Source organism: Mastigoproctus giganteus, chromosome 5, assembly GCF_048544385.1.
Source record: "Mastigoproctus giganteus isolate SK-2022 chromosome 5, ASM4854438v1, whole genome shotgun sequence".
NCBI classification, from domain to species: Eukaryota; Metazoa; Arthropoda; class Arachnida; order Uropygi; family Thelyphonidae; genus Mastigoproctus; species Mastigoproctus giganteus.
The window spans coordinates 220,427,908-220,442,978 of record NC_143579.1 but is presented as its reverse complement, the minus strand read 5'-3'; the positions used below and the strand labels follow the sequence as shown (position 1 = coordinate 220,442,978).

Below are 15,071 nucleotides of genomic sequence, written 5' to 3'. Positions count from 1 at the left end.
CTCGTTGATGTCATTTATAAAAATCAGAAACAGCAGTAGTCCAAGAATCAATATGCAGAAGACCCCCACTTCTTATGTGAGCATAATCTGATAAAAAATCATTACTCGCATCCTTCTGCCACCTGCCCTGCAGCCACCTATGATCCATCTTAGAATCTTGCCCATGATGCCAACATTTTTCAGCTTATACAGAAAAAAAACCTCATGAGGTACTGAGTCAAATGCTTTGTTAATATCCATGTGAACTATGTCGAAATTATTCTACACGTTTCTTAAACATGATTTTTCCTTTACAAAACCATGTTTTGAATTTTTTAGAATTCCATTTCTGTCTAAATGTCCCTGGATTTCACTCATAATGCTTGCTTCAAGATTTTCCCAACTACTGAAGTCAGGCTGTGGTTACCTACTTTTCTCTTAGAGTTGCTTTTATGTATTGGCAATACATTGGCACTTCTCCGGTCCGAAGGAATCTCCTGAGTCAATGATGCTTTCATAATTAACCTCAGTAGTTTAATGGACTGCCAGGGTGCCTCCCTCAAAATTATTGGATATGTGGTATCAACTACAAGAGCCTTACTTGCCTTTCATCTCGAAGGTTTCCCTAATAAATAATCATCTGTAATTTTGAAATCACTAATTTCACATATCTTAGCCTTTACGCACAGCCTCTCCTCACCACAAAGGGTCTTTCTGCAATAAAGATTGATACCCATTCAATTCTTCAACATCAGCTGGATTATCTAAGACTTTCACTGCACAAGGGTCTCAGTCAAAATTCGGGGACAAGGTGTTTTTCTTTTTTGTATTCATATGTGTTTTGCCTTTAGCCAGCGGGTGGTCGATAAGTGGAACAAACTTCCATCTGTTGTAGTGAAAGTCAGCAACTTAAATAAGTTCGAGTCAGGCTTAGACGAACATTTGGAGTGAATGAATGGGTGAAATGGGAAGGGATTTTTTTTTTTTTTTTTTTTTGCTGTTGCTATATATGCTTGCTTTCTTGCATCATATGCCTCTGCTAATGCTAATTCGAAAAACTTTTTGTCCTTGATTTTTACTTAAATCAACTTGTAGCTGTTGTAGGCTTCTGTACTTTTTATCACTCTGCAACTTTTTATCCATCTTTTTCTGCTCTATTAGAAGAGAAAATTACTGAAAATTGGCATTTAAAGTATTGGTATTGAATTTTTGAAAAGTTGAAACAACTGTTTCTTCAGTGAAAAGATTTTTCACATTGGAAGGTAGAAAGTAGTATGCTGTTATCCTCAAAACTAAAGGCACAATTTCCAATTTGTGGTAGAAGGTCATTAATATACATAGGCAAAAGAATGGAAATAAAAACTGATTGTTGGGAAACACTTGAAGTAGTTGAGAAGTTAAAAGACAGGGAGCTATGTAACATTACCCACAGTTAGTATTCAGAAAGAAAACCGGCTACCGAATTGCAAAACCTAGGGTTGAAAGTTTATTTAGAAAACCTTCATGGCAAACAGGATCATATGCCTTGGAAATGCCAAGGCCAATTGCTTGAGGTTCACCAAGCTTTTCCATTAAATTTGTCCAAAGTTGAGGCATACGATGCAAGAAAGCAAACTTATGTAGCATCACCAAAAAAAAAAAAAAAAACCTCCCATTTCACCTCTTTGTTCGTTCCAAATGCCTGACCAGGCTCAGCCTTAAATTTATTTAGGCTATCAATTGCACAACAAGAGATGGAAGTCTGTTCCACCAATAAACTATCCGCTGGCTAAAGGCAAATTTCTGCACATATATTCTACAACTGTCTTTCCTCAGTTTGAATTTGTGCCCCCTCATGTTCTTAATCTGAGCAAGAGGAAGAATCCATCAGCATTCAGCTTACTCAACCCATTCAAGGCCTTATACACCTCAATCAGATCACCTTGCATGTGCCTACTCTGCAGGCACTGCAATTTGCAGAACTTAAGCCTTTCTTGGTAAGAGCACCCATTTGTTCCCCTCACCCATCTTGTTGCCCTTCTTTCTACTCATTCTAGCAACTCTACATCCTTTCTAAAATGTGGCCTCCAGACCTGAACAAAGTACTCAAGTTGTAGCCTGACCATTGCCTTGTACAACAGGATAATCACCTCCCTGTCCCTGCTAGCAAAATTCATATGTATCATTGACAAGACTCCATGACCTGCCCTGGCAGCCCATCTGCACTGCTCAGTGAACTTCATATCTGACTGCACATTACCCTCAGGTATATTTCACTTTCCACTTTCCTGAGTGTAGTAGCAAACAGTTGGTATGTTTCTCTTGGGTTATTGCTAACCATATACAGTACTTTGCATTTGTCAATGTTGAATTTCAATTGCCACTTCTCAGTCCATTTGCTGAACTTATCTAGATCTGTCATTAACAACCCTGCCAACCTTTGTATCATCTGCAAACTTGGGCATTAAGCCTGATATACCATCATCAGTACCATTGATGAATACACAAAACAACGAGCCCAGCACCGAACCCTGGGGAATTCCACTAATAACATTAGTCCACGAAGAGCAGTGTCCATTGATTACCACCCTCTGTCGTCTTCCACTCGACCATCCCTTAATCTATTGTAGCAACTTACCCTTAATGCCATACAGCTCCAATTTGTACAGCAGTCTTCCATGTGCAACAGTATCAAAAGTTTTCCTGAAATCACCTCCCTGAATGTCAAAATTATTTTTGACATTCAGTTCCTTTGTGACCACATCATAGTATTCAATCAAATTGGTCAGAGAAGACCTAGCTTTAACAAATCCATGCTGTGTCTTAACTGTTACTGCAGTCTTGTCTAGATGATCCTGCAATGCTTCTTTATTTTCCCCAGAACACAAGTTAAACAAACAGGTCCATAGTTACTTGTGTCACCTTTTAAACCTCCTTTGTGAATTGGTGATACATTTTACACCTCCAGTTCATGGGAACCTCCCCTGAGTCCAAGGACGCTCTCATAATTATGGCTAAGGGTTTGCTTAGTTGCTTTGCAGCCTCCTTTAATATAACTAGATAGATCCCATCCACCCCAGGTGCCTTCCTTACGTTTAACTTCAACAATTTCTCCTCCACTTTGCTCTCAGTCATTGGAAAATCACTTAGATCCCTGTTAGAGTTTGATAAACTTCTGGCATTCCCCTCCTTGAATAACTCCTCATGTGTGAATGTAGATGCAAAATACTCATTCAGTTTATCAACTACCTGAGCATGATCATCAATAGTCAACCCATCTATGTTAAGTGATCCAATTGCTTGACACTGGCAGAATTCATGTTGTCCATTACCGATGAAATGGAAGATGTCAAGGAAGTGTAAAGAATTTGAGTTTGTGGTTAATGGATTTCTGCATTACTTTTGGAAAGGAGATGTTTATCATCCTTTTTTAGGAATTGCCAGATATGAGCATTTCATTCATGAGGAGGGAAAAAAAAAACAGTAGAATAAAATAATATAAAAAGGAGACATAACAAGAGCAAGGTTTGGAGAACAAGTTTTGTGAACTTGTGGAGAAATGGAACTGACGATTTGTAGGCATCAAGATTTTTCAGGATACTTCTAATGTTATTTCAGAGGACCGTGGAGACCTTGATTGTGTTTGGTACAGTAGGATATGATTTACCAAACCAGGGTTCTCAGAAAAGTCATTTGAACTTTATTATTTTGGAATGTGCCATTCAGTTGTTTTGACAGGACAATAGATCTCTTAGAATGAGTGGAACACTGTTCCCTTGCATAATGTGTGCACGTATGCACGCGCACACTGTATTTTTGATAGATCTTGTTGAACTTCAGGAGAATGTTCTACCTTAGAGATGAACAAAGTTCATATGAGCCCAAGTCCAGAAATGCTTCTTTTCTGAGTTCATCAGATATGCAGATAATTTGAATTTTGCATTTCTGATGAACCGATCTCACTATACAGGTGTACAAATTTTGGAACAAATCCATTTGTTCCTGGATGCAGGAACTTAAGAGTCATCAGTTCTCTTTATCAATTGGTATACCTTTGTTATTATCAGTCCATTTAATGTTTACCTTGACCCATTTATAATTGGTATTCTAACACCAAAATGGCAAACATTAATTTCATTTTTGGAAGAGTGAATGGGGACAGCAATAAAGGTCACCTTATCTACCTGGAAACTTTCATACAATGATAATATCTAGCTGAGTATACTTTTTTAGGCATCTGTTGCCTTTAAGAGAGGATCCTTTTTACTTGTTACTTCTGATTTGTGATCCAGAACTCTCTGAACAACTACTTTAGAAGAACAGGTGGAGGATATGATTGAGGAGTAGGGATCCTGGAACTAGTTTAAGAAATGTAGCAGTAGGATTATGTGTTGCACATTTAACTTTTAATAGCAACAATTCTACCAATGCATGCACAGCTGATGTATATAGTTCCTTTCTTCTGAAACAGTTTCTTGCCCAGTTGTATGTCTAAATATTTCAGAAGTGAAACCTTAATTCTCCACATTTCCTATTCTGTTAAAAATTTAACTAATTTCAAATATTATTGTTACATTCTGCAGAGCTGAATCTGAGGGCCTATATGAGCAGCTGCCAATGGATAGTAGTCATGGTCCAGATGATGAACCAATCTCACCAACAAGTTACAATGATGGTCCACCTCTTAGCCCCAGTGACGATAGTGAGTTGTATGCTAGTGTATTTAATCAAGAAAATGGCGAACATCTAGTGAAACCAAGTCAGATCAAGAATAGAAGAAGTCTGCAAGCAGGTTAGAAAATGTATATATTATTTTTTTCATGCAATGCTAATTTTCAAAACAGAGTATTGATTATGCTTGTAATTTTATGCACGTTTTTTTTTTTTTTTTTTTTTTTTTTTTAATTTTTTAAATCAATGTGTGGTTTTATGGTACTTCAGTAAACTCCTATTATAACACTTTCACAGGAACTGGCCTTAAAAAAACACTGTGAGCAGAACCCTGCCTTCATAGGATTGGTCATAGAACCAGAAGAAAAGAGTTCTAAAAGCAGGATAGTGCTATAAATAGAAGCATTATAATGGGAGTGTACTGTATTTTCTTTGCTATATTTGCTTTTATTATTTCATTTCATCTGAAACAACATGAAATTTCTAAAATAGTAGAAGTATCTAGTGCTAGACTTAATAAATTTAAATTGACAAGTATACACTTTTCTCTCAGGTGTTTGAGATGCCTTTTGAATGGTGAGAGCCAGACTGGCCATATGAAATGCAAAAGATGCAAAGGAAATGCCAGCATTTGGAAACGATAAAGTATCAGTTTCTGAAACCTTGCCTCACCTTTATGTATAAAGTTCTTTTCAATGCAAAAACAATGGCCAAACATAATCTAATTTTTAGCATGTTCCCAGTGAAAACCTGAAGATTGATAGACTGATGTGAATGCAATGGCCATTGAACAGCAAATAATTTAAATTCTTAAGATATCATTACCACTCTACATGGCTGTGTTCACAGGTTTTTTGAAAATATGAAAAAAGTCCTGGGAAGTCCTTGATTTTATTTTTGAATGTATTTTTTATCTGCTAGAAACTAGTGGTTCTTTTATGAGAAGGGAGAGGATGCTAGTGATTGGGACAGGAGGGATTAATAGAAAAAAATTAAAAATTAATAGAAAAAAATATATTATCAACCTAACAGAAAACAAACACCCTTTGGAGGAGAGGAGCAGGGCATGCATAGGTTTCATGCACTTTACTGTATTTGATTTCAGTCATGGAGAGCTCTTTTTTTTTCGCTCTTGTGATTGAAATCAAATTGAAGTTATATTCAGCTTTAAGACAAAAACCATTGTCCATGATTATGCTGAAGTTGCTAAATCTTTTTTAAATTGTATAGTAAAATCAGAAAATGTGAATCTGCTCTAAGTTTCAAATGTGAGACACTTCCAGAGCAGCTATTTCGAAGCTTGCTGGCTTCTTATCAGTTGGCAGTTGATCTCTATTAGCCATGTATGCCAAACTATGAATATATTTTGTCTAAGTGAATAGTTAAGTGGTGTATTAGGCTAAAGCATGTACATTTTATTTGATTTCAACTATTGCATTAAAATATACTCTACTATAATCCTACACCATTGCTACATTGAGCAAACTCAGCCCAACTAAAGGTACACATAACTGTTATATTTTTAAATGGAAATTTTATTCCATAGCTGCTTGGCTGCTCATTTATACAGAAAATCCTATTTGCAGGCTTTTTAAAGCCCTAAAACACCTTGATCAGGTAACCATGTAGATACCTCATTTCCAGACATGGAGCACATTATAACCTTAGTTGCTAATGCGCCAATAAAATCCAAACCAAACCAGACATGGTAACCTACAGAATTCAAGTCTCTTTTGATTCAAATAACCCTTTGTGCTCTCCAGTCTTGATCACCTTCACTGTACCCTTTCCAATGATTGCTTCCCAATGATCGCTTTATATTTAGCACAGAATTAAAATGTACTATCAAATTGCAGCAAAACCTTTTAACTATATAATGAGTAACCTGAAGAATTTCATAAATCAAAGGCACAAAACAGGTTACAACGTGGGTGGGTGTGGCATGGTTTTTTATAGTTTGCATGATTCATAATGGTTAATTTTTAACAGAGTCATGATTAAGTTCTTGTGAGTCTGAATTTATCAAATTTTTAACCAGCTATTGACACGTGACCAAAAATGGATTATGTCCAGTCCAGCAATATCAAATATCAAATCATTTTTAAATCATCTGTGTTGCACACTTCAAAGCCTGAACCTGTGTTGCACACTTCAAAGCTCTTACTTTACCAACTGAATAGATTTTGTTACTTGTGTGGTGGAATATATGTGGTACTGTCTGTTATGAGCTTCTTTTCTGAGTACAGAGTTTTTAATATTTTTTTTATATATATATATTCTCTAATTTTATCCTAAAAATCTGCATGAACTTTTTTGGTCATTTAAGAAAGGACATATTCTGCACCATTTTGAAAAGAGAAGTCATGAAATTGCAAAAGAATTAGGAATTCTGTTGAAACAGAATTTAAAATATAAGCATTACCTATTTACTTTAAAAATTTTGTTATTATTGGAAAAGTCAGGAATAGTTGGTATGATTGAGAAAGTCAGGAATTTATGGGATAGAAATTAAGACAATAAAAATAAAATATTTGATTAGGTTTACAAAGTGCACTTGTGCAGATATGTAACTTTAAAAAGTTCAAGTTGATGAAAATTGCTTATCTGGCTTGGCCTCCCAACCATTCTTGATTTTCTAGAACTGATCAGAAACCTATTAATTTGTCCAACAAAATTTTAAAAAAAAATGCTGAAGTTTCTAAAAATTAATAAATTAAAACTGTGTGTAGTGTAATATTACTGTAATCTATTGGACAGTAGTATATAATGATAATTCTGTTGTTAAAATAAATTACTGAACACCATCTAATGAATAACATTTTAAAAAGTTCATTGCTTATTATGATGCTTTTTCCAGGAGAAACTCCATAAATCATGATATATCTGTGCAGTTTCAAGTTGATTAGGATACTTGTAATAAAACTGTTATTGTGCTTATTACAGATATTCTGATGAAATTGCTTCTCCACTGAAATCCTGAAAAGGAAATAATGGACGTTAAGGGCATCATAAATGTGAATAGAAATTTATCAAGACAAGCAAGGATAGATATGTAATAGCAAGGTATTACAGGATGTGAAGTGGGTTGGAAATTAAGACAAACTGTTTTTAAACTGTTTTTCATCTAACAATAACACATAATTTAGAGCAAAATAAATGTCTGATCTCTCTGGGCTGATGAGGTTCATCATTAAGATAGAATTGTGTGCGTGTGCACGCACACAGTATGATCAAAGTCACTGTGCATGCATGTGCATTTTTAAAAAAAATGGACTAATGCAAACTAAAATGTAAGGCAAAGTCATCACACCCACTGAAAATAAGCCTGTGAACACACACTTGTACAGACATAATTCATAGTGATACAGTATGGTCAAAGTCACTGATGTACTGAAAACCCTCAATAAGAGAGGCACACCTGCTATCTTTTCCAAATTTCACTGATATTTGTGATATATGTTTTGAAATTTGCATATGATATGCTATATTTTTCTAATGCAGCCTGACCTCATTTATTTATATGAACTTCAAAGCTGTCATCGGGTGCTAATCTTTATTGCAGTCCATAGCCTATGGTGAATCAATGATTTCAGTTTAGCATTAGTATTGGACAGGAATGTCATTTCCATATTTACTCTGATATGTAGCCATGTATGTGTCTTCATTTTTTTTATTTATTTTTTTTTCCCCCTCTCCCAATTTTTTAACCTAAAATGTAAAAAACATTTTAGGTTAAAAAATGGCAAGGCAATTCTAATTATTTTCTGTGTTTTCTACGAGAATTGTTTTGTCTCCAAATGTATTGTGTCAGACATCTGTCTTTAGAATAAACAACTTAGTTAATGAATATGGTTAGTTTAATTTATTTTTTTTTTTTTATTAAATTATTATTTTATTTATTTATTTTATTTTTCTGTGATTAATAGAACTAAAAGTGGATAATTAACTTTATTATTACTAATTAATTATTTGATAATACATAAAGAAGTAATTCTTTTTTGCAATACAAAAACAAATTACTTGTTAATAAACAGGGATCTCATTATCTAAACGTTTATTGTTCGAATCCTCACAGTTATGAGGCATCATTAATTTTTTCCCACCAACAAACCTAAAGCTTCATTGGCAGTAATATTGAAATCACAGCAGAAACAAATCTTTCATGACTGGTTTATTGGCTTTTTTGTACCCGAAGGAAAGAAATATTCCAAACATGAAAATCTGGATTTCAATATTCATATTTTAAACAGAGCCACTACTCGTGTTCTCAATTCTGTTAGTATGTGTCTTGGTTTGAAAATAGTTTTTTTGTAGTAGTAGAAGTAGTAGTAGTAGTGGCATGTGATGCAAGAAAAGCATGTGTATGAGCTTATGCAGCATCAGCCAAAAAAAAAAAAATCACACCATTCCCTCCAAATGCCTGTCCAGTTCCTCCTTAAATTTATTCAACCTATTAACTTCCACAGTGGAAGTTTCTTTCACCAATTGACCACCCGCTGGCCAAAGGCAAATTTCCGCACATCTATTCTACACCTCTCTTTTCTTAATTTGAAGTTATGCCCACTTAGGTTCGTAATCTGAACAAGTGGAAGGATCCCATCAGAATTCAGCGTGCTCAACCCATTCAAGGCCTTATACACCTCAATCAGATCACCGTGCAGGTGCCTAGTCTCCAGTTACTGCAATTTGCAGAACTTAAGCCTCTCTTGGATCCCTTCATTCCCCTCACCAATCTTGTTGCTTTTCTCTGTACACGCTCAAGTAAATCTACATCCTTCCTAAAATGAGGCCTCCAGACCTGTACGCAGTACTCAAGGCGTGGCCTGACCATTGCCTTATACAGAGGGACAATCACCTCCTTTTTCTGCTAGCAAAATTCCTATATATCATTGACAAAACCCCATGACCTGCCCTGGCAGCCTGTCTGCATTGCTCAGAAAACTTCATATCTGACTGCACAATTACTCCCAGGTCTTTTTCATTTTCTACCACCTTAAGTGTAGTAACACACAGTTGGTACGTTTCTCTGGGGTTACTTCTACCCATATGCAGTACTTTGCATTTGTCAAGGTTAAACTTCAGTAGCACACTGCCATTACTGTCATTAACAACCCTGCCGACCTTTGTATCATCTGCAAACTTCGACATTAAGCCTGATATACCTTCATCAATATCATTGATAAATATTCAAAACAACAGTGGACCCAACACCGAACCCTGTGGGACTCCACTAATTACATTAGTCCACGAAGAGCAGCACCCATTGATTACCACCCTCTGTCTTCTCCCACCTAACCATCCTTTTATCCATTGTAGCAACTTACCCTTAATACCATTCTGCTCCAATTTGTACAATAGTATTTCATGTGCAACAGTGTCAAAAGCTTTCCTGAAATCCAAATATATGATATCAAAATTATTTTTTGCATCCAGTTCCTTTGTAACCACATCATAATATCCTATCAAATTTGTCAGACAAGACTTTCCCTTAACAAACCCATGCTGTGTCTGAATTATTGCTGCAGTCTTGTCTAGGTGATCCTGCAATGTATCTTTAACCAGTGACTCCATTATTTTACCCGGAACAGAAGTTAAACTAACTGGTCTGTAATTACTCGTGTCACCCTTCGATCCCCCTTTGTAAATTGGGGATACATTTGCACATCTCCAGTCTATGGGAACCTTCCCTGAGTCCCAGGATGCTCTCATAATTATGGCTAAGGGTTTGCTTAGTTGCTTTGCCACCTCCATTAATATAACTAGATAGATCCCATCCACCCCAGGTGCTTTTCTTATGTTTAACTTCAAGAATTTCTCCTCCACTTTGCTCTGAGTTATTACAAAATCATTAAGCACCCTGCTACAATTTGATATCCTTCTGCCATTTTCAAACCTTAATAGTTCCTCACGTGTGAATGTAGATGCAAAATACTCATTCAGTTTGTTTGCTATCTGAGCAGGATCATCAATGTCAAGTTGACCAATCAGATTCAACTCCTTTCTTTTAGAGTTTATATAAGTAAAGAAAACCTTGCTGTTTTTCTTAGCATCTTTTGCCAAGGATTTCTCGTAATCTGCCCTCGCCTGCCTAGCCTCCTTTGTGACCTGATTACAGACTAGCTTATATCTGCCATAGGCTTCTGAGTCGCTTGATAATTTATATGCATCCCATACATTTTTCTTCTCTGTTACGAGTCTCATTAGTTCATTCAATAACCATTTAGGCCTAAACCTTGAACAATATTTCTTAATAGGCATGAAACTTTTAGTAGCATCCACGATTAATTCCTTGAATGCTTCCCACTTAGAATTTACTGTTGGTAACATGATCAGTTTATCCCACTGTACAGAATTTAAAAACTTTCTGAGACCACTGTACTCACCTTTACGGAAGCAAAAACCCTTGCCTTTACCCCTGATAGTAATTATATCTTTAAGTAAATCCCACATCAGTACACTGTGATCACTGCTGATAACCAGATCAAGAGTATTACACTCTCTCTGGTTGCCTCTCGAACATGCTGCTGCAGAAAACAATCATCCAATAAATCCACAAAAGTCTGACTGGTGTGTGTGTGCCCAACCCACAAGTTCCAGTCAATATCTGGGAAGTTAAAATCCCCCATTATAAGACATTCTGATTTACTAGCCCACTCTATTTCTCTGTACAACTATTCATTGTACTCATTCGAGTCTTTAGGCCTATAACACACTCCTACTCTTATTTTTGCCTTCGCAGTGCTTATGTCACACCAAACTGACTCAACAGTGCGCTGTTCATCTATATGAACTGGGTGCACTTCTTTTGATTTTATGTTTTTCTTAATTGACAGCATAACACCTCCTCCCTTTCTATCCTGTCTATCCTTTCTGTACACATTATACTCCCCCAATTCCAGTTCGGCATTCCTTATATCTGTGTGACACCACACCTCTGCTATCCCAACAATATCTGCATTTGATGTCTTTACCAACACTTCAAATTCATCAAATTTATTTACTATACTTCTAGCATTGGTATACATGCAAGCATACTTGCTCCTATTCCTAGTCACCATAACACATCCCATATACCCACCTATTTCAGGATGACTGCCATCTGTCCCTGAAAACCCCCAACACCCCTCGCTCCAGGTTGCTACTTATTCTAATAGAAGTTGTGCAAGAATCACCTTCACCTCTGCCTACAGCTACTGTTAAACTATTAGTCCTTGTATCCCCCCCCCCAAGCTATCAGTTTTCCGACCCACCTAACACTGCCTCGATAGCATCAGCAAATATTCCTGCACCCTTTCTATTTAAGTGTATCCCATCCCTGTAGAAGCAGTCTCTCCTGTTAACAAGTACAGACCAGGCTGAAAAAAATTCTATCCCCTGAGCCTTGCACAATCTTTCCAGGGCCGAATTGATCGACAAGGCTCTCATCATATACTCCATCCTATCGTGTCTTGGCAGAATTGCAGACACTTTCAAATTCAGCCCTAATTCTCAGCTTTTGTTCAACAGTGACCTGTAGTTGTTAAGTAATTCTGCCGGTCTCCTACTCTTAATATCATTAATGCCAACGTGTACAACTATATCACCTCTTGTGCCCTTAAAAGATGTTATCCGCTCTACATGTCATCAACCTTTGCCCCTGCCTGTCATACCCTGGTCCTGTTCCACCTATCCTTTTTACAAAGCATGTTACCCGTTTCACTGACAATAGAGTCACCAACAACTACTAGTTCCTGTGGGACCAACGCATTCTGCCTTGGGGGTTGCCGCTGTGTTGCGTGATGACCAAGTGCAAGCTCTGGCGTTGATGTGGGCAGGTGAGAGCTTGATGGGCCCCTCAATTTAGATCTTTCGAGGGCATCCACCCCTGTCCTTCAAACTCTCATATAGGCCCATAACAATGCTGAGTTGTCGCCTGATTTCCTTACACTCCTTACGTCGGGCACACACAAAGATATCCCCATGGCAATATCATGTTCCGTTCCAGAGAGTTCGGCAAACATTTCACAAGTTGTACATTTTTTTAGGCTGTGATGCATTGGAGAATCGCCCCCTCAAAACAAGGGTTTTGAGGGGGGGACGCCCCCTTCAAAATGGGTTACATTACAAATGTTACCACATTTGTAATGTAACCCGTGCACTAGGGAGTTAATAAATGTTTAGTAGGTATATTATTTATGCCTCACGTTTAAGAAATTAATTTCCAAAACTGATATGACCACTGAACACAGCATCTAAGATTTCTGGAGAAATTTTTGATTGCATTAAAATTGTTGGACAAGCTTGGAAGGAAGTTTTATTTTGTGATGAATAGCTGATAGAAAAAATTATCCTGATGCTGTTCGTGACTTTGAAGAATTCAGTGGCAATTACATGCAAACTGAAATTGAAAATCTTGCAAAAAATTCAGGATTCCTTGAAGATGATGAAAATGTTTGAGAATTTCTTCAATGACATGTGTTGCTATTAACAACCCTTGTAACCCTACCTGTCCCTTCCCCACCTAATGGTCTTACAGCATCCATCTGCATTTATATTCAGATATTTTTAGGTAAGGTGTCTAAAAATTGTTGTTAAAAAAATACATGTACTTAATAAACTCTTACTTATTTTTAGCATCATCTATTGTTAAGGTCTCAATTAGACCTTATTTTGTTTGAAGATAATAAAGCACTCAAAATCTTTGTTGGTATTATTATTATTATGTTTCTTTCCGAATTAGAAATATGTGTATAATGGAGTCTTCTAGTTTTGTGGTATTTTCCTACCACTTCTTCAATGACAGCTGTCTTTGCAATATCAAGTCACAGAATATCACTTTGGTCACGAGAATTTGTACAAATCCTTGTGACCGAAGTGATCATTTCTGATGGTAATATTGCAAAGACAGCTATCACTGAAGAAGTGGCAAGAATATGCCACAAAACATATCAATGTATGTTTTGTAAACTAATAAAAAAAAAAAAAGTTGATATTGTACGCATTAATTTTTTCCCACCAACAAACCTAAAGCTTCGCTGGCAGTAATATCGAAATCACAAGAATATATATATTTTTTTCTGTGCATCTGCCATATTGCTCATTCTTTCTTTGATTGGAAAACAGCAATGAACATAATATCTAGTGCTTCGACTACGATATACATTATATGCTTAGCCTATGTATATGTATGAAAAGAAATAATAATTGACATTTCTCTTTGTCCACTTTTAATCAAATTTGAGGTGCCTCAGCAAATAAATATACATATAAAAAATTAAAATATAAAATACACTCTGAATTGTAATTTTATGAAAATACACACAGCAAAATCCATGGACTGTCTGCTCTGTCTGTATAATATAATCTTCCTTGAGGAGCAGTTCTTGGATTCCTGTTATTCTCACCTTTCCCAAGCCAGGAAAAGATCCCAAAAAACTACCAGCCTGTCGCTCTGGGAAGCTGTTTCTGCAAACTCGTGGAGAGAATGATCTATGCCCAAGTTATATGGTGTTTGGAAGCAAATGGACTTTTCTCCAGAGTGCAGTGTGGCTTCCGAAGGAACTAGCTCACTCTGAACCATCTAATTGACTGGTAACATCTGGGATGTTTTCTTAAAACATGACTATTTGGTGCCTGTCTGTATTCTTTGATAGGGAGAAAGTGCATGACACACATTGGAGATTAAAGGACTTGTATAGCCTCAGTTTTAGAGGGCATCTCCCTATTTTTATTAAAAACTTTTCAGCCAATCAGTCTTTCCAAGTTCATGTAAGAACCTCACTCTCTCATCCCTTTTGCCAAGAGCAGGGGTACCACAAGGGTCAGTATTAAGTGTAATGCTTTTCACCATCAAAGTAAATTCCATAACAGAATAACTTCCTCCAGCTGTAAACAGCAGCCTCTATGTTGATGACTAGCATATTTTTTCAGTCATGCAATGTAAGGGTTATTGAAAGACAACTGCAACAAGCCATTGATCGCGTTTATTCATGGGCATATGCTAATGGATTCGGGTTTTTGCCGCAAAAGACCATTTGCATATATTTTTGTCACAGGCTTAGTCTTCATCCTGATCCTGAATTGAGGCTCAAACAAAGTACAATTCCAATAGTGCTAGACACAAAATTCTTGGGACTCGTATTTGACATTTCTAGAACACATCCATCAGCTCATACAAAGTGCATGAGGCCTGAATATTCTCCGTGCTCTCTCCTCTGCATCTTGGGGTGCAGATGTACCCTGCTACATTCACTTGTATAATCTAAACTAGACTACTGGTCCCAAGTATATGCATCAGCCCGAAACAGTGAACTTCGATGGCTGGACCCTATCCATCATTAGGCTACCCGTATCACTACTGGAGCAAGAAACAGTATATAAAATACTGAATATATATTTTTAATACATATACCGCTTTTTACCCTTATTTAAGAATAAACAAGGAGTTACCTTTTATTCTGTCG

At 36.6% G+C, this 15,071-nt stretch overlaps 1 protein-coding gene across 17 annotated transcripts in view; it reads left to right on the top strand.

The window, feature by feature from the left end:
- The window catches only part of RhoGAPp190 (Rho GTPase-activating protein 190), a 744,591-nt gene that overhangs the window by 432,700 nt on the left and 296,820 nt on the right, over positions 1-15,071 (top strand). For all 17 annotated transcript variants that reach the window (XM_090374412.1, XM_090374407.1, XM_090374402.1 and 14 more), the window contains one exon: positions 4,542-4,750. In XM_090374412.1, the coding sequence (XP_090230538.1) occupies positions 4,542-4,750 (209 nt within the window). The remainder of the gene's footprint in view (positions 1-4,541; positions 4,751-15,071) is intronic.